Here is a 25,932-nt window from a genome sequence, read left to right as displayed (position 1 = left end):
AAAAACGCAAAAAGAAAGAGAAAGTGAGTGAGTCGCTTAGTAAAATTAAAGGTTCTTTATTGAAATATGTTAACATTTCTAAGGAGACAGAAGATAATGCAGATGCGGTAGATATTTCCTCGATCGAGGTTAGACCTAAAGAAGCTGAGGCTTGTTGGGACTCGCAAGAATGTTCAACCAATAAAACTGAGAATGTCACAGAAGACGAGGCTGACGGGGGTTTACGAAATTTTAACGACGCTTCCAAGCAGGTGGTGCCTGAATCACTACCAACAACATCAGCCTCAAGTATTTTCAGTTCTGATCCAGCACGGTGGACAACCATAAGCGCAGATCTTATCGATTACTTCTCTCGTAATCACCCTGTGCAGAAATTGGATATAAATTTTAAGTTATACGCCACTAAATTTGGCGAAATAATGAGATGTCCATCACAAGATTATTTTTTCAGAAAACTGAACAACAATGATATTATAAAAAGGGACTGGTTGATATTTTCCGAATCTACTGGCAAGTTTTTTTGTTATAAATGTATTTTGTTCAAATCGGACCTACCTGGAAATCCAAACCTGTGTAACCAATTCCTTACAGGCTTTAATGACTGGAAAAACGCACATTCGAGAATTTCAAGTCATGAAGTGTCAAAAGAACATTTTGCATCTATTTCTGCTTTAGTGAACTACCAACAAACTAGAAAAATTGATGAGACGTTTGATATTGTCAAGGAAAAAGAAAGCACATATTGGACAACGGTTTTAAGAAGAGTAGTGGAAGTAATTAAGTTTTTGGCCGAAAGGGGACTAGCGTTTAGAGGCGATAATGAAATACATGGTGATCCTAGTAATGGCAATTTTCTTGGGTGTATCGATCTCTTAGCCAAATTTGATCCGTTTCTAGAAGAACATGTAAGAAGATACGGTAATCCAGGCCGCGGAAAAGTATCATATTTATCCTCCACAACGTATGAAGAACTAATAATTTTACTGGGGTCAAAAGTATTGGAAAAAATAGTTACAGAAATCAAAGAAGCCAAGTATTATGGAATCACTGTGGATTCTACACCTGACGTTAGCCATACGGATCAACTCTCCATAGTTATTAGATATGTCTCAAAAACTGGAGATATATATGAAAGATTTTTGATGTTTGTTAAAATAGAAAAACATGATGCCAAGTATCTTTTTGACACTCTAATTTCAGTTTTAGAAAATCAGGGAATAGACCCAAAATTTTGCAGATGTCAGTCTTATGACAATGCGGCTAATATGAGCGGAGTGTATTCGGGAGTACAAACTAGATTTAGGGAAATCAACAGCGCAGCCACTTGGGTACCATGTGGAGCTCATAGTCTTAATCTAGTTGGCACAGCGGCGGCAGAAAGCTGCTTAGAAGCTGTAAAATTTTTTGAAATTTTGCAATCGCTCTACAATTTCTTTGCAGTGTCCCCTCAAAGATGGTCTAAACTAAGGTCTTTGGGAAGTAAAATTTCTGTAAAAAGACTTTCAGAGACCAGATGGTCAGCACGTTATGAGGCTGTAAAAACATTATGTGCCCATTATGATGATATACGTGGTATTCTTACAAATATTTCAACTAGTGAAGGTATGAAACCTACAACAGTGATTGAGGCACAAACCTTAATCCATCAAATGAATACTTTGGAGATGGTATTACTCACAGTTATTTGGGAAGATCTACTAAAACACGTCGATATTGTAAATAAATCTCTTCAAGAACCTGGCATCGAGTTTAACACGATGGTGCGACTTTACGACAGTTTAATTCAATATTTATCTCACTGCAGAACTGAGGACATGTATAATAGCTATTATCTTAAGACAAAAGCCCTTGCACCAGATTCAGAATTTAAAGAATCCGAAACTAGAGTTCGTAAGAGAAAACGACAGTTCGATGAAGGGCCAGATGAGACTCCCTCTCGCAGTGCCAAAGATTCCTTTAAGATTAATGTTTTTTTTTATTGTTCTGGATGTGCTTTGCGCTGAAATGACAAAGAGACGCACTGCGTATACCAGCCTTTATGACACATTTAGTTTTCTTACGGATAATACACTGACCGAGGACATTATCAAGGTTAAGGCTCAAGCTCTGGTAAAAATGTATCCGTCTGACTTAGAAGAAAACTTTGTTGATGAGTATTTGATTTTTTCAAATTTGTACCCCAAAACCACCTCTATAACGGATCTCATCAAATTACAAATAAAGGATAAACTTGTGTCAAGTTTCCCAAATGTTAATATTGCATTGCGCATATACCTTTCGATATTGGGTTCGAATGCAGAAGGAGAAAGATCATTCTCCAAGTTGAAGCTTATAAAAAATTTTATGCGTTCAACTATGGGTCAAGAGAGAACTTCGTCACTGGGCCTTCTGTGTATTGAAAGTGATGTCGCTCGCGGCATTAATTTTGAAGATATAATACACGAATTCGCTGTGTCAAAATCCCAAAAAAAGGAGTTATTTTAGGATCTACTTAGTAAACCAAACGTTTTGTATTCGTATTTTTTGTGTATTTGTATTTACATATATTATTTTGACCTTCACTATATAATAATATAAAAATGTTTATAAGTTTTTGGGGTATTTTTATTTCAATGTATTTTTTTTTCAAAGCCCTAAGACCTTTGGCCTTCGTAGGCCCTTTGGCCTTCGTAGGCCCTAGACACGTGCCTACTGTGCCTAATTGGTAATCTGGCCCTGTTTAGGGAAGCATCAAGATAATAATAATAAGCCAATAAAAAAGAAGCATTTTAGTGCAGAATGTTTACGTAACAAGATACCAACAGCTGCAGCGCTATTAACAGCTGCTTCTGGTTTCAATGCTATAAAATCGTGCGTTTTTTGTGATGGTAAACATTTGAGTTCTGACTGTTTTTCCGCGCAAAAAACGAGTTTATTGGAGAAGCAAAAAAGAGATCCGCAGAGAACCCGTTGGCGCTGGCGCCGTTGCATTTTTACTCGCCAAGCTCGCGGTTCATCGACGATGAGCCGAGCCGTAAACGTGATATTTTGTAAACGTGATTTTTAGTGCATGTAAATTCAAGTTAGCAGACAAAACAATATATTAATCATATGGTAGTAAAAATTCACAGGTAATAAGCATGTAGATGTAAAACTAACCGGTTAAACGTGATATACGAAAATAAACTTGTATTAAATTCAAGTTAGCACAGAAAACAATATATTAAGCATAAGACAATATATTAGCATTTATAACGGAAATAAAAAATATAAATTAGTATTAATGTACTGAAATTACCCGGTTAAACGTGATAAACGAAAAAAAATTTGTCTTAAATTCCAGTTAACACAGAAAACAATATATTCCTTACACCAGCAGTGGTTTGCTAATTTTGATGACCATGGTGATGCATCAAACTATTCTGTCATCTTAGATAATCATATTTTTTATTTCAATTTAATCATCTATTTATATCACACCTGCCATCCTCTGAAAGGTTAACATTAACAATATATTATCTTGTTAAAATTTTACGCCATAAAAATTGATTTATTCTCATAATTTTAGATGACAATAACCAATAATAAAAATAAAAGCATTACTTAATTATTTAAAATGCACATGCATATTTTTGCGGCCTACGAAAACAAATTATTTTAGGGGTTGGAAATCTCATAGTTCTGCATGTTCACAGCTGTTAATAATTAAGAACACAACGTGAATAACCGTGTTACAAATTAGCATTCACCCCTCCCGCCGTATTTTCTTCCTTTCATCCCGAACCGAGAATCGGCATCTATCTACGAAAATATTTCTATCTATTCGTTGTTAAAAAATTCAGAAAAAATAATAATAAATAAGAGAATAATAATATAAATCTGCAAATGCGAACAACGACAGTGATAATTCAACAAAGTGAACGCAAGAGGAATGGTTGCGAACTTAGAACAAACGAATAAGATAAATCCGCTGGGTTACCAGGTTTGAACTATTATCGCCAAAGTTGGCGATGTTTACATTTACCGGGTTCTCTGCGGAAGTGCTTCCAAAAAAAGCTTTGCTGCTATGCTTGTTTATCACCAGGTCATACAGTTAAAAAATGTCGAGTTTTCTTAAAGTGGTTCTACTTTGGTAAACGGTTGCACGGATTTTGGCGATTTTTTTGGGCGAGCGATACGACTTATGGTAAACCTATTGCTGGATAAGTTATTTATGGTAACCGATACTTTGTTGTCATTTTATTTTAAAAATAATGCGTTTTTATGCATAAATTCCGTGTTTTAAATATTATTTATGGCTTCTAAATATTAAAAATCAATTTAATTTTGCATTCTTATTTGAAATAAAAATGTCATTGTTTATGATATTTTATATAATTTTATGTTGTGGATTGATGTAATCAATGATGCCATACTTTAAAAGCAATTGGTTTTAATATCCATAAATTTAATCTATATTCTAAATATTATTTATGGGTGTTAAATATTAAAATACAATTTAATTTTGCATTTTTTAAAAATGATTTTATTATGTATGATTATTTAAATAATTTTAAATCTATGCGTGATGTAATCAGCTCCCTGATTGGTTACAGAATATTTGTGCATTAACGAGCTGTAATCAGCTCCCTGATTGGCTATGAATATTTGTGCATTACCGCGCCATTTTAAATTTTATTATTCATCTCTTCGAATTCCTTACATTTCATAGCAAACGGATATGTCCCTTTCAAAGACGAATGTTATTATTGGTATCGGAATAAAAAAATTGTCCTTTGAGACCTTATTTTGGCCAACTTGGCTTTCCTAATCAAAGATTTATTTATAAATTGTTACAAGGGTCAGAGGAAATTTATTTTAAATTTTTGGAGGAAACCTTGCTAATTGCTTCTTCAGTAAAGTGCGAAAAATGTGGATCACAGATGAAGATCATTAAAAGAGCCGATTCTGAGGACGGCCCTATATGGTATTGTGGTCACGGTGGAAGAAATAACCGCTGTAAGGGTAAAAAGAATTTTTACACATTCCTTTCTTTTTTACCGGCAATAAACTTTCTATGGCTGTCATTTTAGTTCTAGTGTACGAAATATACATGGGTTCTTCGTACGACAGAATTCAGTGTGAGCTCGGTATTTTTTCAGAAGCTGTAACCGACTGGCGCAGTTAGAAAATAATTATATCCTATAAAACTTATTTTAAAATATTTGAATTTAAGTAATAGTTTAATTCTTTTAAACGTCGGTATGATGTTTTTAATTCGATATTCAATTTAAGTAATATTTTAATCCAATTAAACGTTGGCGCAATGTTTTTATAGCGGTGTTTTTATTCTTTTCTTTGCTATATGAAAGTAATAATTTAACCTTACTTTAGTATTTTATACTCGTAGTAAATGCAGTTATTTACATTTGCCTGCCATCTTAAAAAACAACGTTTTCAACAAAAAAATCAATCCATTATTTTTAACGATATGTATTTTTTTAAAGTTTCGAAGTTACTATGCGTAAAATACGTAAAAACAGCGTTTTTCAAGATGGCTGACGATTGTAAAAACCGCGCCAACAACTTCATCAACGTGAATCGCTAAAATTCCGTGCAACCGGCTACCAAAGTAGCACCCTTAAAGTGCTTGATTTGCCCTAAAAAGCATGTGCCTTTAATGTGTGATGCGCTTGATACACAAATCAAAGCTTACAGCGTGGGGGGGGAGAAAAAAAACAATAGAAGGCGAAGTTAACTTGTTCAATTTCAAAAGACATATCCCTAGAGTTTTTCTTCAAACTTTGAAAGCGAACCTTCTTTCTGCTGGTACCCAGAAGACTGTAAGATTACTTTTATATTCAGCGTCGCATAAATCATACATTTTAAAGAATGTAGCCGAAGAAATGAAATATTTGCCGGTTCGTATGATACATTCTCTTTTCGGGGGAGTTTCGACAAATCAGTTGAAGCATAATTGCTATAAAATAAAACTGAGAAGTTTGAATGAAGAGTTCACCTGCAATTTCGAAGTCCTAGATCAAGCTACATTTTGTAACAATGTTCGGCCTCTATGTAAAGGCCCTTAGGTTAAAGAGCCAGAAAAAAATGGCATAATTTTAACCGATGGTACGGTTAATTGCGAAACCATTCATATTCTTGTCGGAACCGACATAATGGGAAGGTTGTTAACCGGAAATAGGAAAATTTTGTCTTCGGGTCTCGTTGCTGTAGAAACTAGTTTCGGGTGGACACTAATGGGTAAGGTGCTAATAGGAGAAGCTCCTAATGAAAACTTAGCAATGGCGGTGACATCAATGTTTATATATGAAGCTGAAGTTTCAAGTCTATGGAGATTGAATTAAATAGGGATCAATGATCCTGCAGAAAAAGAATCTAAACATGAGGTTGATCTTCAGACCAAAGCACATTTTTTAGAAACCGTTACAGTAAATAATGATGGTCAGTATGAAATTTGCTTTGATGATAAATCACCTTATTTAGTTTTAGTTTAGCTAAAAAGAGGCTCGAGTACACCACTTCGAAACTTTTAGCGATGAATTTATATCAACAATATGAAAATGTATTTTTAAGTTTGATACATGAAGGCATCATAGAAATTGTGCCCACTTCTGAAGTGAACTTTTATGGTAATTACTTACTTCATCGCCCTGTCCTAAAGGAAAGCAGCAGTACCACACCTATTCGTCCAGTGTTTGATGTTTCAGCGAGGTTGGGCAATCATCCTTCTCTGAACCAATGCTTAAAGTGCGGTCCTAATTTAATCGAACTTATTCCAGACGTTCTACTGCGATTCAGAGAATGGGCGATATATCGCCCATTCTCTGAATCGCAGTAGGACGTCTGGAATAAGTTCCATTAAGTTAATCGAATTTATATTATTTAATGGAAACGATATGCGCGCCCCTTCCTGAAAATCGTGTTAAAGCTGCTGCGGTATTTCAAATTACAGGGGTTGACATGGCTGATCCTCTGTTTTTAAAAGAAAATAGAGTTGGGTGTTAATATTCACTTCCGCAGTGTACAGAGCAGTACATTTTGAGATAATTACTGCCGTTTCCACAGACGCCTTTTTAATAGCATTTAGAAGATTTATAGCTCGCAGGGGAAGATGTACTATTGTATACTGTGACAATGGATCTATTTTTGTCGGAGCAGCCAATTCATTAAAACAACTAGATTGGAACCGTATACAGAAATATGGAATCGTCAATTCGATTGACTGGAAGTTTAACCCACCGACTGCCGCATGGTGGGGCGGTTGGTGGAAGCGACTAATAAGAATTGAAAGATCTTTTAAAAAGAGTTTTAAGAAAGGCTTATCTCAATTATGAAGAAATGGCAACTGCTTTGGCAGACTGTGAGAGCGTAATCAACTCAAAACCTCTGACTTATGTAACTGAAGGAGATATGATAAAGCCCATTTCTCCGTTGATGTTTCTTCAAGGCATTCATGAATGCAGTGTTCGAGATATTGATGCTGTGGAACAAAATTCTTTGTCTAAGAGATTCAAATACAGAGAAATCATACTTAAAGAATTGAGACTCAAAACCTCTGACTTATGTAACTGAAGAAGATATGATAAAGCCCATTTCTCCGTTGATGTTTCTTCAAGACATTCATGAATGCAGTGTTCGAGATATTGATGCTGTGGAACAAAATTCTTTGTCTAAGAGATTCAAATACAGAGAAATCATACTTAAAGAATTGAGAAACCGATTTCGGTCGGAATACTTAGGTGCTCTCATTCAACGAGGGAACAATAAAAAGCTTAGACACCCAGTGAGTGTGGGTGATATTGTTCTAGTGGGAGCTGATAAGAAAAAGAGAATTGACTGGCCTTTAGATCGTATTACTGAGCTTGTTCCAGGTAAAGACGGTAATGTGCGGCTTGTAAAAAGTGCAGACTTTACACCAAGAATTTTTTCATCCTATTAAGAGAATATATCCTCTTGAGATAGCATTTCCTACTGACTGTCCTAAGCCTGTGGAATCCAATAGTTTGACCAAGTTCTCAAAGCAGCCTGTTAAACAGGATAATGGTGTATTTGACAACAAGTCAAAATTTAGTAGGACTGATACAAAAATTAAGATTCCAGAAAAACTGGACTTATAATTTAAATAAGTGCTTTGGTGAAATACATTTTTATTGGTTGTTATTTTTTATACATGAGTGTATTGTGTTTTATTTATTTGGGATATTTAATGGTAATTTTATGTTTCGATTATGGTTTATAATCAAAACGTGGGAAGATGTTTATAATCCATTCCTTATTTTGTTAGTATAATTTAGCAATTTGTGTATGGCAACGGTACTAGATATTCAAGTTTGAGAACGATGTAACAACGCGAGGAGTGTCATTGTTTCTTTCGTGATAATAAACTTTTTTTTCGTTGAAACTGATTCTATTGTGTAAATAATCACCGCAGTTATAGTGTTTTAATGATACTTTTATAATTACATTTAGCCATCAAGTTTCAAACTTTTGACTTAAAACACATTTTAGGATACATTCATTATCAAATTCAAATCTTCTAGTAGATATATTTTGGCAGAGCACTCAATGCTTCTTTTATTATTAATATTTTTATTTTAATCGTTATATCGATATTTTAATCGTTAGTAATGAAGATATCGAAAACTGGCTTTAATGGCCGATCGTATGATCGAAATGCAACCGAAAGAAGAACTATACTGTGCCAGCAGTATTGTTTCTTCAGGAGCAGATGCTATTGCTGAATTACGACAACAAATTGCAGCTTTGGATAATAAACTCGAATAACTAACTGTCACAAGGAATTCTCGTCCTCGCTTAAGAAATAGCAGTCGATCATCTAATGATCGAAGTAAGTCTCGGAGCCGTTATAACCCTAATGGCAAGTACTGTTATTTCCACTTTCGTTTTCGGAAAAAGTGTTTTCCTGATAGATGCAAAGCCCCCTGTGCATGGAAAAACAACTCCCCGAAAAACGAAAATCAGCAGTCGAATTAGCGGCAGACTCTGCTGCTGTAAATAAAGAAAATTGCCGTAAATTCCGCTTATTTATCACGTACACACACACACACACACACACACACACACACAAAAAAAAAAAAAAAAAAAAAAAAAAAAAAAAAAAAAAAAACAGGTTTACATTTTTTGGTTGACAGTGGAGCAGAGGTAAACCTTATTCCTCGTACTTCTAAACACAAACTTATTAGTGACTATAAATTATATACTGCAAATAATACAGAAATCGATACTTTTGGTACAGAGGTTTTAATTCTTGATCTTGGTTTACGTCGAGACTTTCAATTCCCATTTATTGTAGCAAAAATTAGTGAACCCATATTAGGTGCAGATTTTTTAAATAAGTTTAATTTATTGATTGATATAAAACATAAAAGGTTAATTGATGGTGTGACGAAACTTGCAGTTTATGGTGACATCGCACCCATCTCTATTAATGAAACTGTAAATACAACGGGCAACTTATATAAATATTCTGATTTATTTGCTATGTATCTTAGTATAAAAAAACCAAATTTTGTTATTTCTACTGTAAAGCATAATGTGAAACATCATATTATAACTAAAGGACAACCTGTAAATTGTAAAGCAAGACAATTAAGACGCTAAACGGTTGGAAATAGCTAAAAGAGAATTCAAATATATGCTGGACAATAACATCATTAGTCCGTCCAGTTCAGAATGGGCAAATCCCTTACATATAGTGTTCTTTCCGCCCGTGTGGGAATTACAGAAGACTGAATGATTTAACTGTACCTGATCGTTATCCCATTCCTCGAATGCAAGATTTTCAAAAATGTAAACAAGATATTTCTCAAATAGCGTTGATGGCCTACCACAGTTCGGATTACCCTCTGCCATTTCTCACAGATGCTTCCAATTTGGCTATTGTGTCAATTATTCAACAAAAAGAACCAAATGGATGGAAGCCTATTGCATTTTTTTCAAAAAAGCTTAATGATGCCCAGAAAAATTATAGCGCTTACGATCGCGAGCTTTTGGGTTTCTATTTATCCGTTAAACATTTTAAACATTTACTTGAAGGCCACGATTTTGCTATTTATACGGATCATAAGCCCTTAACATTTGCTTTTAAGCAAAATAATAACAAAGCCTCTCCCAGGCAACTAAGACAGCTACAATATATCTCACATTTCTCAAGCTACGCTATATAAGTGGTCAAAACAATGTGGTTGCAGACAGCCTATCTAGAATTGAGGACATCGATTCACCTGTTGTTGATTTTGACCTGATAGCAGATGCATAAATTAATGATGATGAACTGCAACAGTTGAAATTACATTCCAAATCATTGCATATTAAACAGCACCAATTACCTTCAGGAAACCTCTTATATTGCGATACCTCTACTTCTAATATCAGACCATTCATACCTAAAACTTTTCGGATGAAAATATTTAATGCAATTCATGGTATAGCTCACCCTGGAATCCGAAGTACTGTTAAAGAGATTATTAAAAGATTTATTTGGTCGGATATAAACAAAGACGTTAAACAGTGGGCCCAAACTTGTATATCAATTGCAGAAAAATAAAGTAACTAAACATACAAAATCAGAATATTCTCAATATCAAGCACCAGACGAAAGATTTAGTGTCGTGCACATTGATTTAATTGGACCTTATTCACCTTCTAATGGATACACTTATTGTCTGACGTGTATTGATCGGTTTACCTCTTGGATGGAAGTGGTACCGTTATCAAATATCACAGCAGAAAGAATCGCAAGAGCCTTTTATGAACATTGGATAACATTTTTGTGTTATTACTGACAGAGGAACTCCATTCATTTCAGAACTGTTTCAAAATTTGGCCTCGCTATGTGGAGTAAAAGTACACCATACAACTTCTTACCATCCTCAGAGTACTGGGAAAATTGAGCATCTACACCGTACTTTAAAAACAGCTATTAGATGTCATAACTCTCTTCATTGAACAAAAACATTACCAACAGTTCTTATGGGTTTACGAGCTGCTCTACATGAGGACTGTAAGTATACGATAGCTGAAATGTTTTATGGCAAAACTATTAAATTACTTGGCGAATTTTTTGAAGAATCAAACATGCCAATATTTAATGATAATTTTGTAAGTAATCTTCGAAATCAGAAATCTCTTAAAGCCCTATCAATCCAAATCGAAATGTAAACAAAAGATTTTCATCCCAAAAGATTTGTACACATGCTCACATGTGTTTCTGCGGGTTGACAGAGTAAAAAAAAAACCTTTGGAGCCCCCATATGAAAGACTCTTTTTGGTACTGCAAAGAACCCCGAAATATTTTCTTCTATCAATTAAAAATAAACAAGTTAGTATCTCTGCGGATAGGTTAAAACCAGCTTATGTGTTACAAACTAATGAACTTTTGAGTCCAACTTCAAAATGTGATCATACATCTGTGCCAAGTCAGCAGAACCTAAACAATTAACGCGCTGTGGAAGACAAGTAAAACTTCCAGTTTGTTTCAATGACGTTATTGACTCTTCTTGAAATTATAACTCTTTCATATTAATTTAAAACTATGTTTTTCTTTGTGTACATAATTTCAATTTAAATATATTTGTATCAGTGTTATTTGTATAGATATTTGTATCTTCTCTCCCACCATGTTTTCAGAGTAACGTAACTTTGTTACTGGTAGGGAAGAGATGTAGACAACAATTATTATTGGTCATAATAACTACAACTACTTCTACCAGATAATAACTACTACTTCACCTATAGTTTCAGTTTAGTTTCGAAGGTTGTCATGGCTGAAATCAGCAAGGAGTTAGTGAGCTCTACAAAGACTAATAAAGATGTTATATATGAAAGAAACTGATTCTTGCTTTTGTTTTTTGCCATGTAAATTATTATAAAAAAGAACTTTGCAAGCAACTATAAGATACTCCTTAAAACCAAGGAATTTTCAACAATTTTATATATTTTATTTATTATTAGCCCAAAACGCAACAGATGTAGTTATAATATTACTTTCTAATCCCATTGATTTAAATAAAAATGTATTTGATGCATAATATATCTAACTAAAATCATTTCCATAAAATTACATTAAATATTTTAATGCCTTTTAAATATACATAACATATATGACCTTGCAGTGTTAGTCTAAATGCATATTCATTAATATCCTATAAAATGTTTTGCTATTACACATGGGCAAGCTCTATCAATAATCTCTTTTGATAATCCATATTAACTTTAAAAAAACTCTTTTGGACAATCGTTAAAATTTGAACCCTTTTAGATTTGGTGTGAAGCTGTTTTAGAAACTTAAAATTTTCAAATTGCCTTCCTTTTCCTTCTTATTCTTTTTTATTAATACTATTTCATTAAAAGTATTTTTGTTTCATTTTGTTTTTTTTTAAATTGTTTTTGATTAAATTTTGATTTGAGTATCTCCTGTTGAAAAGTTGCCCCCTTTTATTATTTAATTTTGACTTAGTTTTTTATCTGATTACATATATGTATGTATGTATGTACATGTAAGATAAAAAATATGTAATCAAAATTATAATTTAAATTAGCAATAGTCCTTAATTCCACCTCTCTATTCTAAAAATCGTAATAATTTTTCTGGACTGTCATTTCCTGATCAATCCATCTTATATGGCTTGATTTGGAAATGATGCAGATGACATAATTAATCTCATGTGGCTTGATCAAAAAATAATGCTGATGATGTAGTTGATTCAGAACCTAGACTAGAAGTTTTGAGAACTGAAACCTTTCTCTTAATAAACCAAAACCTTGTCTTGGTGAGCTTCAGTATTGGATAACTATGCACTTTAGTTCTCTTGCACCCAAGATGCTACTTTTCTCATTGATTTGCGGCTTAACTTCTACTAGCTATTGTCCATGTTTCTGAAAATATAAAATCTGTGTAAATTGCAGGGGTATAGTACACCCACAATGATAATGTGCAATGGAAAAGAATATAAGTCTTATGAATTAGTTACCGAGGAATAAAAATATGCGTAGAATTTTCATCTATGTCAGTCTTTGAATTTCATCTCTTTAACTAGCACGCAGTAAAGCCTCTCCAAGTTATAACCCAGAAAAACATTGCCAATACATTGCTGCTTTCTCCAAGTCATTCTGTTACATATATAAATTCAGAAATTAAGTTCTGCTTGGAAACACATTTTTTTTTTCCCCATGCACACACACACGACAACTTTTTATGGTGACCAGAAAAATGCCCACAGGAAAAAAGCTCACAGGAAAAATGCTCACAGGTATAAAAGCTCACAGAAAAAAAGCCTACAAGGAAATATGCCCACATAGAAAAAAGCTCACTTAGAAATATGCTCACACGGAAAAAAAGCTCACATGAAATATGTTCACATGGACAAATGCTCACATTAGCCTTTTCAGGGGCAGTAAATAAAAGCATGAAAACTGTAGTAAAATTTTGCATGTACTGCAATATTTTATACCATTGCCCCTGTACGACATTTTTTTCCTTGTAACTGCCAATAATTAATTTTGTTTCTTCACTCTATTTTTGCATACTTTTGATGTGTATCGATAGAAATTGATATTTGAATGTAGTTATTCAAATTTGGAGCCAAAAAAGTTGTAAAATTTCTGCAGAAATTTAAAATTCTAGAAATAAAATTAACATTTTTAGGCACTTTAATGATACCTTTCAGTTGAACATTATGAAACAGCCTTCAAGAAATCTCCTAAAACCACAAATTGTTGCGAATGCTCTCATAACGCATTTAATTCATTATTTAATTGTAGGCATCCCAGTATGTGGTGTTTATTTGACGGGCTGAAAAAAGATTTAGCCTCTCAACGTTTGCTATTAGCTATTGTAAATACAGGATGTACTGAAGTAAAAAAAAAGAAAACATGAAAGCTTACATTTGGTAATTGTGAATTATGTAAGAAACTATGATGAAATCAATGATAAAATTAAATATTTTACATAATTTAAATAAAATAATCATTCTAAATTCTCATTCATTATTCATTATTCTTCTAAATGTTTGTTATAAAATGTGTAACTTATATTTATTATTTTTTTAACAATTAAAATTGTGTTATGTATTAATTGTTATTTTTCAAGCTTTAAGTTTGGCTTACTTAATTCAGTTTGGATCAGTAATTGAAGTTATTAATTTTTGCTTTTGTTGCTTAAAGTTGGTTGTAAGATTAAACTGTAACTTATGTAAACTTTAAATTTAGGTCTGGTTGCTTTAAAGTTTTCTTGTGTTGAAGTTGTTTAATTTTTAATATGAGTTTAGGGACTTAAGTTTACTTGGTTTTGTACTTTTTGTTTTGACCCCTAAGGTTGTTTAACTTTAATTATTTTAATAAAGTTTTGTTGCTGCACTTTTGGTGTGTTAATTTTGGTGTTGGGCAACTTATATAAATATTCTGATTTATTTGCTATGTATCTTAGTATAAAAAAACCAAATTTTGTTATTTCTACTGTAAAGCATAATGTGAAACATCATATTATAACTAAAGGACAACCTGTAAATTGTAAAGCAAGACAATTAAGACGCTAAACGGTTGGAAATAGCTAAAAGAGAATTCAAATATATGCTGGACAATAACATCATTAGTCCGTCCAGTTCAGAATGGGCAAATCCCTTACATATAGTGTTCTTTCCGCCCGTGTGGGAATTACAGAAGACTGAATGATTTAACTGTACCTGATCGTTATCCCATTCCTCGAATGCAAGATTTTCAAAAATGTAAACAAGATATTTCTCAAATAGCGTTGATGGCCTACCACAGTTCGGATTACCCTCTGCCATTTCTCACAGATGCTTCCAATTTGGCTATTGTGTCAATTATTCAACAAAAAGAACCAAATGGATGGAAGCCTATTGCATTTTTTTCAAAAAAGCTTAATGATGCCCAGAAACATTATAGCGCTTACGATCGCGAGCTTTTGGGTTTCTATTTATCCGTTAAACATTTTAAACATTTACTTGAAGGCCACGATTTTGCTATTTATACGGATCATAAGCCCTTAACATTTGCTTTTAAGCAAAATAATAACAAAGCCTCTCCCAGGCAACTAAGACAGCTACAATATATCTCACATTTCTCAAGCTACGCTATATAAGTGGTCAAAACAATGTGGTTGCAGACAGCCTATCTAGAATTGAGGACATCGATTCACCTGTTGTTGATTTTGACCTGATAGCAGATGCATAAATTAATGATGATGAACTGCAACAGTTGAAATTACATTCCAAATCATTGCATATTAAACAGCACCAATTACCTTCAGGAAACCTCTTATATTGCGATACCTCTACTTCTAATATCAGACCATTCATACCTAAAACTTTTCGGATGAAAATATTTAATGCAATTCATGGTATAGCTCACCCTGGAATCCGAAGTACTGTTAAAGAGATTATTAAAAGATTTATTTGGTCGGATATAAACAAAGACGTTAAACAGTGGGCCCAAACTTGTATATCAATTGCAGAAAAATAAAGTAACTAAACATACAAAATCAGAATATTCTCAATATCAAGCACCAGACGAAAGATTTAGTGTCGTGCACATTGATTTAATTGGACCTTATTCACCTTCTAATGGATACACTTATTGTCTGACGTGTATTGATCGGTTTACCTCTTGGATGGAAGTGGTACCGTTATCAAATATCACAGCAGAAAGAATCGCAAGAGCCTTTTATGAACATTGGATAACATTTTTGTGTTATTACTGACAGAGGAACTCCATTCATTTCAGAACTGTTTCAAAATTTGGCCTCGCTATGTGGAGTAAAAGTACACCATACAACTTCTTACCATCCTCAGAGTACTGGGAAAATTGAGCATCTACACCGTACTTTAAAAACAGCTATTAGATGTCATAACTCTCTTCATTGAACAAAAACATTACCAACAGTTCTTATGGGTTTACGAGCTGCTCTACATGAGGACTGTAAGTATACGATAGCTGAAATGTTTTATGGCAAAACTATTAAATTACTTGGCGAATTTTTTGAAGAATCAAACATGCCAATATTTAATGATAATTTTGTAAGTAATCTTCGAAATCAGAAATCTCTTAAAGCCCTATCAATCCAAATCGAAATGTAAACAAAAGATTTTCATCCCAAAAGATTTGTACACATGCTCACATGTGTTTCTGCGGGTTGACAGAGTAAAAAAAAAACCTTTGGAGCCCCCATATGAAAGACTCTTTTTGGTACTGCAAAGAACCCCGAAATATTTTCTTCTATCAATTAAAAATAAACAAGTTAGTATCTCTGCGGATAGGTTAAAACCAGCTTATGTGTTACAAACTAATGAACTTTTGAGTCCAACTTCAAAATGTGATCATACATCTGTGCCAAGTCAGCAGAACCTAAACAATTAACGCGCTGTGGAAGACAAGTAAAACTTCCAGTTTGTTTCAATGACGTTATTGACTCTTCTTGAAATTATAACTCTTTCATATTAATTTAAAACTATGTTTTTCTTTGTGTACATAATTTCAATTTAAATATATTTGTATCAGTGTTATTTGTATAGATATTTGTATCTTCTCTCCCACCATGTTTTCAGAGTAACGTAACTTTGTTACTGGTAGGGAAGAGATGTAGACAACAATTATTATTGGTCATAATAACTACAACTACTTCTACCAGATAATAACTACTACTTCACCTATAGTTTCAGTTTAGTTTCGAAGGTTGTCATGGCTGAAATCAGCAAGGAGTTAGTGAGCTCTACAAAGACTAATAAAGATGTTATATATGAAAGAAACTGATTCTTGCTTTTGTTTTTTGCCATGTAAATTATTATAAAAAAGAACTTTGCAAGCAACTATAAGATACTCCTTAAAACCAAGGAATTTTCAAAAATTTTATATATTTTATTTATTATTAGCCCAAAACGCAACAGATGTAGTTATAATATTACTTTCTAATCCCATTGATTTAAATAAAAATGTATTTGATGCATAATATATCTAACTAAAATCATTTCCATAAAATTACATTAAATATTTTAATGCCTTTTAAATATACATAACATATATGACCTTGCAGTGTTAGTCTAAATGCATATTCATTAATATCCTATAAAATGTTTTGCTATTACACATGGGCAAGCTCTATCAATAATCTCTTTTGATAATCCATATTAACTTTAAAAAAACTCTTTTGGACAATCGTTAAAATTTGAACCCTTTTAGATTTGGTGTGAAGCTGTTTTAGAAACTTAAAATTTTCAAATTGCCTTCCTTTTCCTTCTTATTCTTTTTTATTAATACTATTTCATTAAAAGTATTTTTGTTTCATTTTGTTTTTTTTTAAATTGTTTTTGATTAAATTTTGATTTGAGTATCTCCTGTTGAAAAGTTGCCCCCTTTTATTATTTAATTTTGACTTAGTTTTTTATCTGATTACATATATGTATGTATGTATGTACATGTAAGATAAAAAATATGTAATCAAAATTATAATTTAAATTAGCAATAGTCCTTAATTCCACCTCTCTATTCTAAAAATCGTAATAATTTTTCTGGACTGTCATTTCCTGATCAATCCATCTTATATGGCTTGATTTGGAAATGATGCAGATGACATAATTAATCTCATGTGGCTTGATCAAAAAATAATGCTGATGATGTAGTTGATTCAGAACCTAGACTAGAAGTTTTGAGAACTGAAACCTTTCTCTTAATAAACCAAAACCTTGTCTTGGTGAGCTTCAGTATTGGATAACTATGCACTTTAGTTCTCTTGCACCCAAGATGCTACTTTTCTCATTGATTTGCGGCTTAACTTCTACTAGCTATTGTCCATGTTTCTGAAAATATAAAATCTGTGTAAATTGCAGGGGTATAGTACACCCACAATGATAATGTGCAATGGAAAAGAATATAAGTCTTATGAATTAGTTACCGAGGAATAAAAATATGCGTAGAATTTTCATCTATGTCAGTCTTTGAATTTCATCTCTTTAACTAGTACGCAGTAAAGCCTCTCCAAGTTATAACCCAGAAAAACATTGCCAATACATTGCTGCTTTCTCCAAGTCATTCTGTTACATATATAAATTCAGAAATTAAGTTCTGCTTGGAAACACATTTTTTTTTTCCCCATGCACACACACACGACAACTTTTTATGGTGACCAGAAAAATGCCCACAGGAAAAAAGCTCACAGGAAAAATGCTCACAGGTATAAAAGCTCACAGAAAAAAAGCCTACAAGGAAATATGCCCACATAGAAAAAAGCTCACTTAGAAATATGCTCACACGGAAAAAAAGCTCACATGAAATATGTTCACATGGACAAATGCTCACATTAGCCTTTTCAGGGGCAGTAAATAAAAGCATGAAAACTGTAGTAAAATTTTGCATGTACTGCAATATTTTATACCATTGCCCCTGTACGACATTTTTTTCCTTGTAACTGCCAATAATTAATTTTGTTTCTTCACTCTATTTTTGCATACTTTTGATGTGTATCGATAGAAATTGATATTTGAATGTAGTTATTCAAATTTGGAGCCAAAAAAGTTGTAAAATTTCTGCAGAAATTTAAAATTCTAGAAATAAAATTAACATTTTTAGGCACTTTAATGATACCTTTCAGTTGAACATTATGAAGCAGCCTTCAAGAAATCTCCTAAAACCACAAATTGTTGCGAATGCTCTCATAACGCATTTAATTCATTATTTAATTGTAGGCATCCCAGTATGTGGTGTTTATTTGACGGGCTGAAAAAAGATTTAGCCTCTCAACGTTTGCTATTAGCTATTGTAAATACAGGATGTACTGAAGTAAAAAAAAGAAAACATGAAAGCTTACATTTGGTAATTGTGAATTATGTAAGAAACTATGATGAAATCAATGATAAAATTAAATATTTTACATAATTTAAATAAAATAATCATTCTAAATTCTCATTCATTATTCATTATTCTTCTAAATGTTTGTTATAAAATGTGTAACTTATATTTATTATTTTTTTAACAATTAAAATTGTGTTATGTATTAATTGTTATTTTTCAAGCTTTAAGTTTGGCTTACTTAATTCAGTTTGGATCAGTAATTGAAGTTATTAATTTTTGCTTTTGTTGCTTAAAGTTGGTTGTAAGATTAAACTGTAACTTATGTAAACTTTAAATTTAGGTCTGGTTGCTTTAAAGTTTTCTTGTGTTGAAGTTGTTTAATTTTTAATATGAGTTTAGGGACTTAAGTTTACTTGGTTTTGTACTTTTTGTTTTGACCCCTAAGGTTGTTTAACTTTAATTATTTTAATAAAGTTTTGTTGCTGCACTTTTGGTGTGTTAATTTTTTTTAATTTAATTTAACTTAATTTTTACCCCTCTTTCTATTAAAGTTATCGAATAGTACATATTTTCTGACTGGTGGTAAGGTAAATTAATAGTAAATGAAACTCAATCTGGATAATGAGTGTATATACTTAATTTTCTGCTGAAGAAACAATTTGTGTAACATTTTTTAATGAATTTAATTGTTATGTAATAGTTTAATTTTTAAGCATCCTAAATTCATTTAGTGTGTTGAATAACTATTCACTGGTTCTGAAATATTTTCTCATCCAAACTGTCGGCTTGGAATTCATTCTCAGAATCCCTTATCTGGGGATTACTGTACCCTGAAATTCTTTTGCCCAAGGGTTTGAACAAATGTTGCATGTTTGCACCATCTGGAGTTTTACTTTAACAAAACCCCGGTTGCTGTGACATCTCCAGCGGGGAAATGTTCTAAGGAGAGGTTGTTTATGAGAGTGAAAAGTCGTTGGATAGGAAGCTCGCAATGTTGGATCTGCACCTCGAGACGAGGCTAGTTCTCTCCCTTTTTCTATCAGCAGAGAGTATGTTGACCCAGTGGAATGGCCTTGGAGGCCAAATGGTTAAAAAACAGCGATAGTTGGCTTCTTCTGGTAGTCAGGAAACCCCTTCCCCTGAATATTGCTCTGCTTGGGTTGCTGTGCTTGGCATCATTCCGATCATCTTATTTTGCCAATTTTTTCAAAATCGCGCCAGCTATTAAAGTGGCTGTGCAGTGGATTGACACCAGCCAGTGACAGAGTAAAGAAATTTCATGAGAACTTTGAAGCACTCACACAAAAAAAAAAAAGATGTCAACTTTACCGTTCAGCGTGGAGGGCAGCCGCTTCGTAGACGAGGAGGAGAACTACGTTTAAATAACCTGTGCTGCTGTGTTCTCCGAAATTAGAATGCCGGGGGACCAGCAGCCAAGGAGTCTGCCTGAGGGAAATTGCAGAATGGTGGAGTTCCAGGCCGCCGCCTCGGGGTTAGCATTTTACTAATAGTCTTTTTTTGTTCTTTTGTTTTACTGATTTTCCTTCCCTGTAATGTACCCTACAACTACAGTATGAAAAATTGGGTTATAAAGAAATCCAGTGAACAATTCGAAGCTCCCATGATTTTAGAATGTTAAGTCATGATAAGTTATGTGCCTGTTTATTTTGATATGTCAGCCAAAAATTTTAACATTGATGACTGCCTCCAGCCAAATTAAACAAATTCTAACTGTAAACTGTAAATTCTTCTATTCAGTATTCTAACTGTAAATTTAATGTCTTCAATAAACGTTAGTTTCATTTTACTTACCTTGTATTGTATTTAATTTTAATTAATTTTACACTGGACCTTAGTCATAGAATGGGTTACCTGCAATGGTTTTTTTTTTTTTTTTTTTTTTCACCTACGCAATATATATTGTCTGATTATAATGACGTACGTTCACCTTGATTACTCTTGCTAGAAAATGTTTACTTATGATTGCACATATTCACACAATTATCTACTACAATATAGGTATTAACATGAATTTTCAATTACACAATGATGTTAGTAGTAATTATTGCTCATGACCATATGCTTATAGTGTTCTATAATTAATAACTTAGCAATTGTAATAAATTTTCACTGTATAAATTCTGTTTCATTTTTACTTCCTTTCTCCTCTCCTTTTCTTAATTCAAAATGGCCCATTTGTTAATCTTATATAGAAACTGAATCTACACATAAAGTTTTTGAAATATATACCGTATATGTTTTGACAATTTAAATAATTTTTCTTTAGAAAATTCAAGTAGGTGTACCACGTTCAAATCAATTACAGTCAAAAGTCGTTAATCCGGACTCGTCGGGACTTCGGCGATTCCGGATTATAGATCATCAGTTTAAATCGCGTTAGATGGCATGCAGAAATTCTAAAATTAAAAATATGAAACCGTAATTTATGAAATAAAGAACAATTATGATCTAAAGGGTATCAAAATTTACAAAAAAGCTTAATATTTATTTGTTTACTTTATTAAACATTTCTTTCAATGTAAGTTGTTTAAGTTGCTTCGTTTTATGTGATAATACTTTCTCTTTAATTCTATAAACAGACATAATTTTTTGTTCACTTACAAAGTTCCGCTGTTCAAGTCCCGTTAATTGCTGTGCCGAGAATACCGACTAACTTGTCAATCGAATTTTTTTCGTTTTCACTAACCTCTCCGTCACATTCTTCATGTCTTTATCCATTTTTTGCAGCAATTCCACTTTTTGTTTGATGGACATCGAAACATACTTTCGTTTTGTACGATCCTTTGGGAGCTCCAGAATCGGAAGTTCTATTTGACATAATCGAAAGTTCAAGTTTACTTTTATAGTATTGCTCTTACGGTCTGCAAAAAATAATAAGCCGGATCCAATTCGAAAATTAAGGAACAACGCAATCATCAACATTAACTGAAATAGATAATTAGATAATTTTAGCTTATACCGTCCGTTATACATAAAACGCGCACGCGAAAACGTATTCTGCGCTTGCGCACACGCAAATGTGCAGTCGTAAGAGGTCTTACGCGCACGCGTAAACGCCTATACGCATGTGTCAATGCGGCGCATGCGCAGAAAGTTTTTATCTTTGAGGTCCGGATTATAGATTATTCCGAATTATGGGTGTTCGAATTAACGACTTTTGACTGTAATTATTGATTCATTAATAATCATTCTATGTGACATTTCTATGTGAATTATTTATCAGTGGGCTTATTTCCATGTGAGCATACTTCTGTGTGAGCTTTTCTCCATGTGAGCATATTTCTAAGTGAGCATTTTTCTATGCGGGCATATTTCCGTGTGGGCTTTTTTCCTGTTAGCATTTATACCTGTGGGCATTATTCTGTGAGCATTATTCCTGTGGGCCTTTTTTCCTAGAACTCTTTTTACATTCTTACAAAACTACTTTTTCTTACAAAATTTAAAAAAAAAAAGTATTCAGATAGTTCTGAGATGCTGAAATGTTGAAGAATGGAAATCCTATTAAGTACAAAATATGGACCAGCCATTATTATTATTGTAATAATGGTCATAATGAAAAGTTCTGTGGAAGCTGTCTCCAGAAAAAATCATAGGGAACAGTGTACCACAATTTCATCACCTAAGTACTTCCTAGGATGATCAAAAATTATTCTGCAACAAACTGAAAAAAAAAAAAAAAAAAAAAAATGAAGTGATTTGAACTGTCAAGTGTTATGCTGTCCCTGGGCTTCAGAAATCATCTCAGAACAGAACAATAAAAATGGACTGATGTTGTCCACATCATCTTCAATCAGTATCATCTACACTGCCCTCCAAAACTTAAGGAACAGCATGTTTTACAAAGACAGTAACGAAGTTTACAAAAATATATGCAAAAACAATAGCTACCACTTTTATTTTATAGAAATGAATACTTTATAGGATTTGAAGAAAAAATGCAAAAATTGTAACTTTTATTCACGACTGATGCTCTTCAAGGAACAAGAATCTCAGCTACTACAGTGTGCAGAAGCCTGTATAATACAGGTCTGTATGCAAGAAAAATTGTTTGTGTCCCCTTAACCCGAGGACAGAAAGGTACCTGTTTATGTTCGGCAAGAGAACACGTCTTCTAAACCAATCAATACAGGGCGTATGTTCTCTTCACAGACAAGTCCAGGTTCACATTGGAGGTCATCAACTGACCCGGAGGGAACAACGCACCAACACACCTTTAATTTCTCTGCCAAGAGTGCAATTTTTTGTTGAAACTCATGATTGTGTTGAACTTTAGAAATACTCTATATTGCACTCATTAAAGAACTGTTTAGTGAACATGTCCTGTAAATTTCTTGTTTCTACGTAGCTTCATTCTGAAATAAGACACAAAAAACATCCTGTTCCCTAACTTTTGGAGGGCAGTGTAGAAGACAACCAATTGTTGATTCACATCAAACAAATGATGCAGTATGGATTCCCACAAAATAAATTGTTAATGTATAGAAGGGAGATAATCTAGAGTCTCCCCCCCCCAAAAAAAAAATAAGTTTCTTAAATTTAAGTAAGTAATATTTTTCGATTTTTCAGTGAACAAAAAGAAAAAAAAAATTGATCACTAATAGTCAGAATAACTTATCTTATGAACTGCAAATGTTGAACAATCATTAATATTAATAGAATGTAAAACAATTTAAAAATATTTACAAGATCTTCTTATCACTATTTATAAAAGCAGCTGCTTTTTCTTCAGATCCATTTAAGTCTTTACATATTTCAACAGGACACTGAAAACACAAAAATATAGGTTAAAAATAAAATTAATAAAAATAACTATAGTACAAGATAAGTGAAAAATGTAAAAAAGTAACCATTTACAAAACTCTGCTTATCAGCCTGCAGCAGCGGTTCTCAACCTTTTGACTAACACGCACCATCTAAACAAAAATTGAAAACCTTTAGTAGCACCACTACAAAGTACTAGTACTACCACCACCACTCTTAAAAACAAAGCTCAGATCACATAAATTTACGAGTGTTAGAGAAAAACCTCAATCAGGATGTTGGGGTTTTAATTTTTGAATTTAATAGTTGAAAATACTTCGCTTCTTTGCATACCACCTATTTTTCTCTTACGTACCACCAGTTGAGAACCCCTGGCCTAGAGAAATAAAATAATCTAAGAGAATAAGTTCATCTAAGGGAACGCCATGGATAATGGTCACAATAATTACTTTTAAAAATTATAAAAAATAAACAAATAACCCAAAATGAGATATCCAGGCAAATGCTGAAACAGATAGCATTTTAATTGAAGAAACGGTACTTCTGATTATCCACACACGGTTACAGCCGAAAATATCGCGGCAAAAACATCGCAGAGAAAACAACGCAAGGCGAAAACGTCGTGCTACAAAACATCGTGGGAGAAAACATCGCAAAGATAAAACATCGCAGTTCTAAAACATCGTGGTACAAAACATCGTCGTCGAAAATAAAGCGGTTCAAAAACTTCTCAATTTAAAAACATCGTTGTTGAAAATATCGTGGTAAAAAATAAAGTATCTACAAATCATCGCATGACGATAACATCGCAAAAACTGCGAAGTTTTTGAACCTCTTTATTTTAAACTGCGAAGTTTTTGAACCTCTTTATTTTCGACAAAGATATTTTGTACCGCGATGTTTTAGAACTGCGATGTTTTGTAGCACGACGTTTTCGCCTTGCGTTGTTTTCTCCGCGATGTTATCGGCGGACACCTCCACACACAACACCCAACTGAAAAGTATTCATGAGGCAATATGTTATGTTGCCAAAACAGGCAACCCAAGACATCCCCAAAATGTATGTATATGGCCACCCAGGTAAGTGCATGCAAGCAACAGATGAGTGGCAGTCACTATTTTTTTTTTTTTTTTTTTTTTTTTTTTTTTTTTTTTTGAGTGCATTTCTCTCCCTTGTCAGATACTGTAATGGGACAATGGAGACTGCTGGCTAATAAAAATGAACACATTGCATTTCTTCAGAAATATGGCAATTTGTCTAACAGTAGAGAATGCAAAAATTTGCATTCCATTAAGTACTAGTACATAAATGATCAATTTTTTAAATCTAAATTTGCGTACTGATGCTGAATTTGACCAATTTTCTGATGTTTTTTGAAGTGAAAACAGATCACTGTGTACTTGGAAAAACAATAGCATGTTTGTTAAATTCTGTAGGTTTTTTTTAGCTGAAAGCAGATTGCACTGAACATGAAGTTAATGACAGTGTGCACAGTGCCAAGTTACCCTGTGATGTCATGTTTTTGCAATTCTCTGATATTTTTTTAAGTTAAAACAGATTGCTGTGTATGTGTCAAAAACAGAACATAAAAAAGTGTTTTATTAAGGATGTTTCTTTCATTTTGAATTTAGTAATTAGTTACTGTTTCATGTAATTCTTGTATTTGTATGTAATTGTTTCATGTACACTGTCATTTCTGAAAACGGCTGTTGTCTTTCGAATGTTAGCTTGATGAAAAAATAGTCATCAGATTTGACTATTTTTTGGGAGGAGAATTGTAAATAACCAGAAAATATCAAGAAATCATTTAGAGCTATAAGAATTTCTTTTTCATTAAATGGCCAGAGCACTTATTGGTGAGGTGTTTACTGGAAAATATGAAAGGACCTATCAATCATTGAATAACTTCATCATCAAGAATATCATCTAAGATGCATAAAAAGGAAATGATCAATACTGCACCCATGCAAGGAGAAGAAAAGGCAGCACACAAATTTTCAAGCCTTTCCTCAAGAATCAAATAACTGAAAAAAGTAAAAAGAAACTGAGTATTGACATTCATCTATTAACACGAATCTGAAAGATTACATTATTTCTTAAATTTATATCTAGCATTTTTAACACTTTTTAAGCTAAAATACAGTTTTTCAATATAGGACGAGGACTCACATATCAGTGTCACTTTAGAAACTAATGTTGGTTCTTTTTGATTATCATCCCCAAAAGTATTCATGAGGCAACACACTACATCACCAAAATAGTTCAGTGTCAACCCATGCCAGCACCAAAATGTATACATGTGGCAACCCAAGTATGTGTGCGTGAAGCAGATGGGCATTTCAGAACAT

General features: G+C 33.0%; 1 protein-coding gene across 3 annotated transcripts in view; it reads right to left on the bottom strand.

Moving 5' to 3' along the window:
• LOC118203795 (serine/threonine-protein kinase Nek8-like) overlaps positions 1–25,932 on the bottom strand; it is a 154,665-nt gene that overhangs the window by 117,384 nt on the left and 11,349 nt on the right. For all 3 annotated transcript variants that reach the window (XM_085816753.1, XM_085816752.1, XM_085816751.1), the window contains exon 4: positions 23,506–23,585. In XM_085816753.1, coding sequence (XP_085672879.1) covers positions 23,506–23,585 — 80 coding nt within the window. The remainder of the gene's footprint in view (positions 1–23,505; positions 23,586–25,932) is intronic.

Source organism: Stegodyphus dumicola, chromosome 5 (genome assembly GCF_044657685.1).
Source record: "Stegodyphus dumicola isolate Sdum_Otavi_A_Nest chromosome 5, ASM4465768v1".
In the NCBI taxonomy this organism is placed as follows: domain Eukaryota; kingdom Metazoa; phylum Arthropoda; class Arachnida; order Araneae; family Eresidae; genus Stegodyphus; species Stegodyphus dumicola.
The sequence above is the reverse complement of the archived record's forward strand: the minus strand, read 5'-3'. Positions and strand labels throughout refer to the sequence as shown.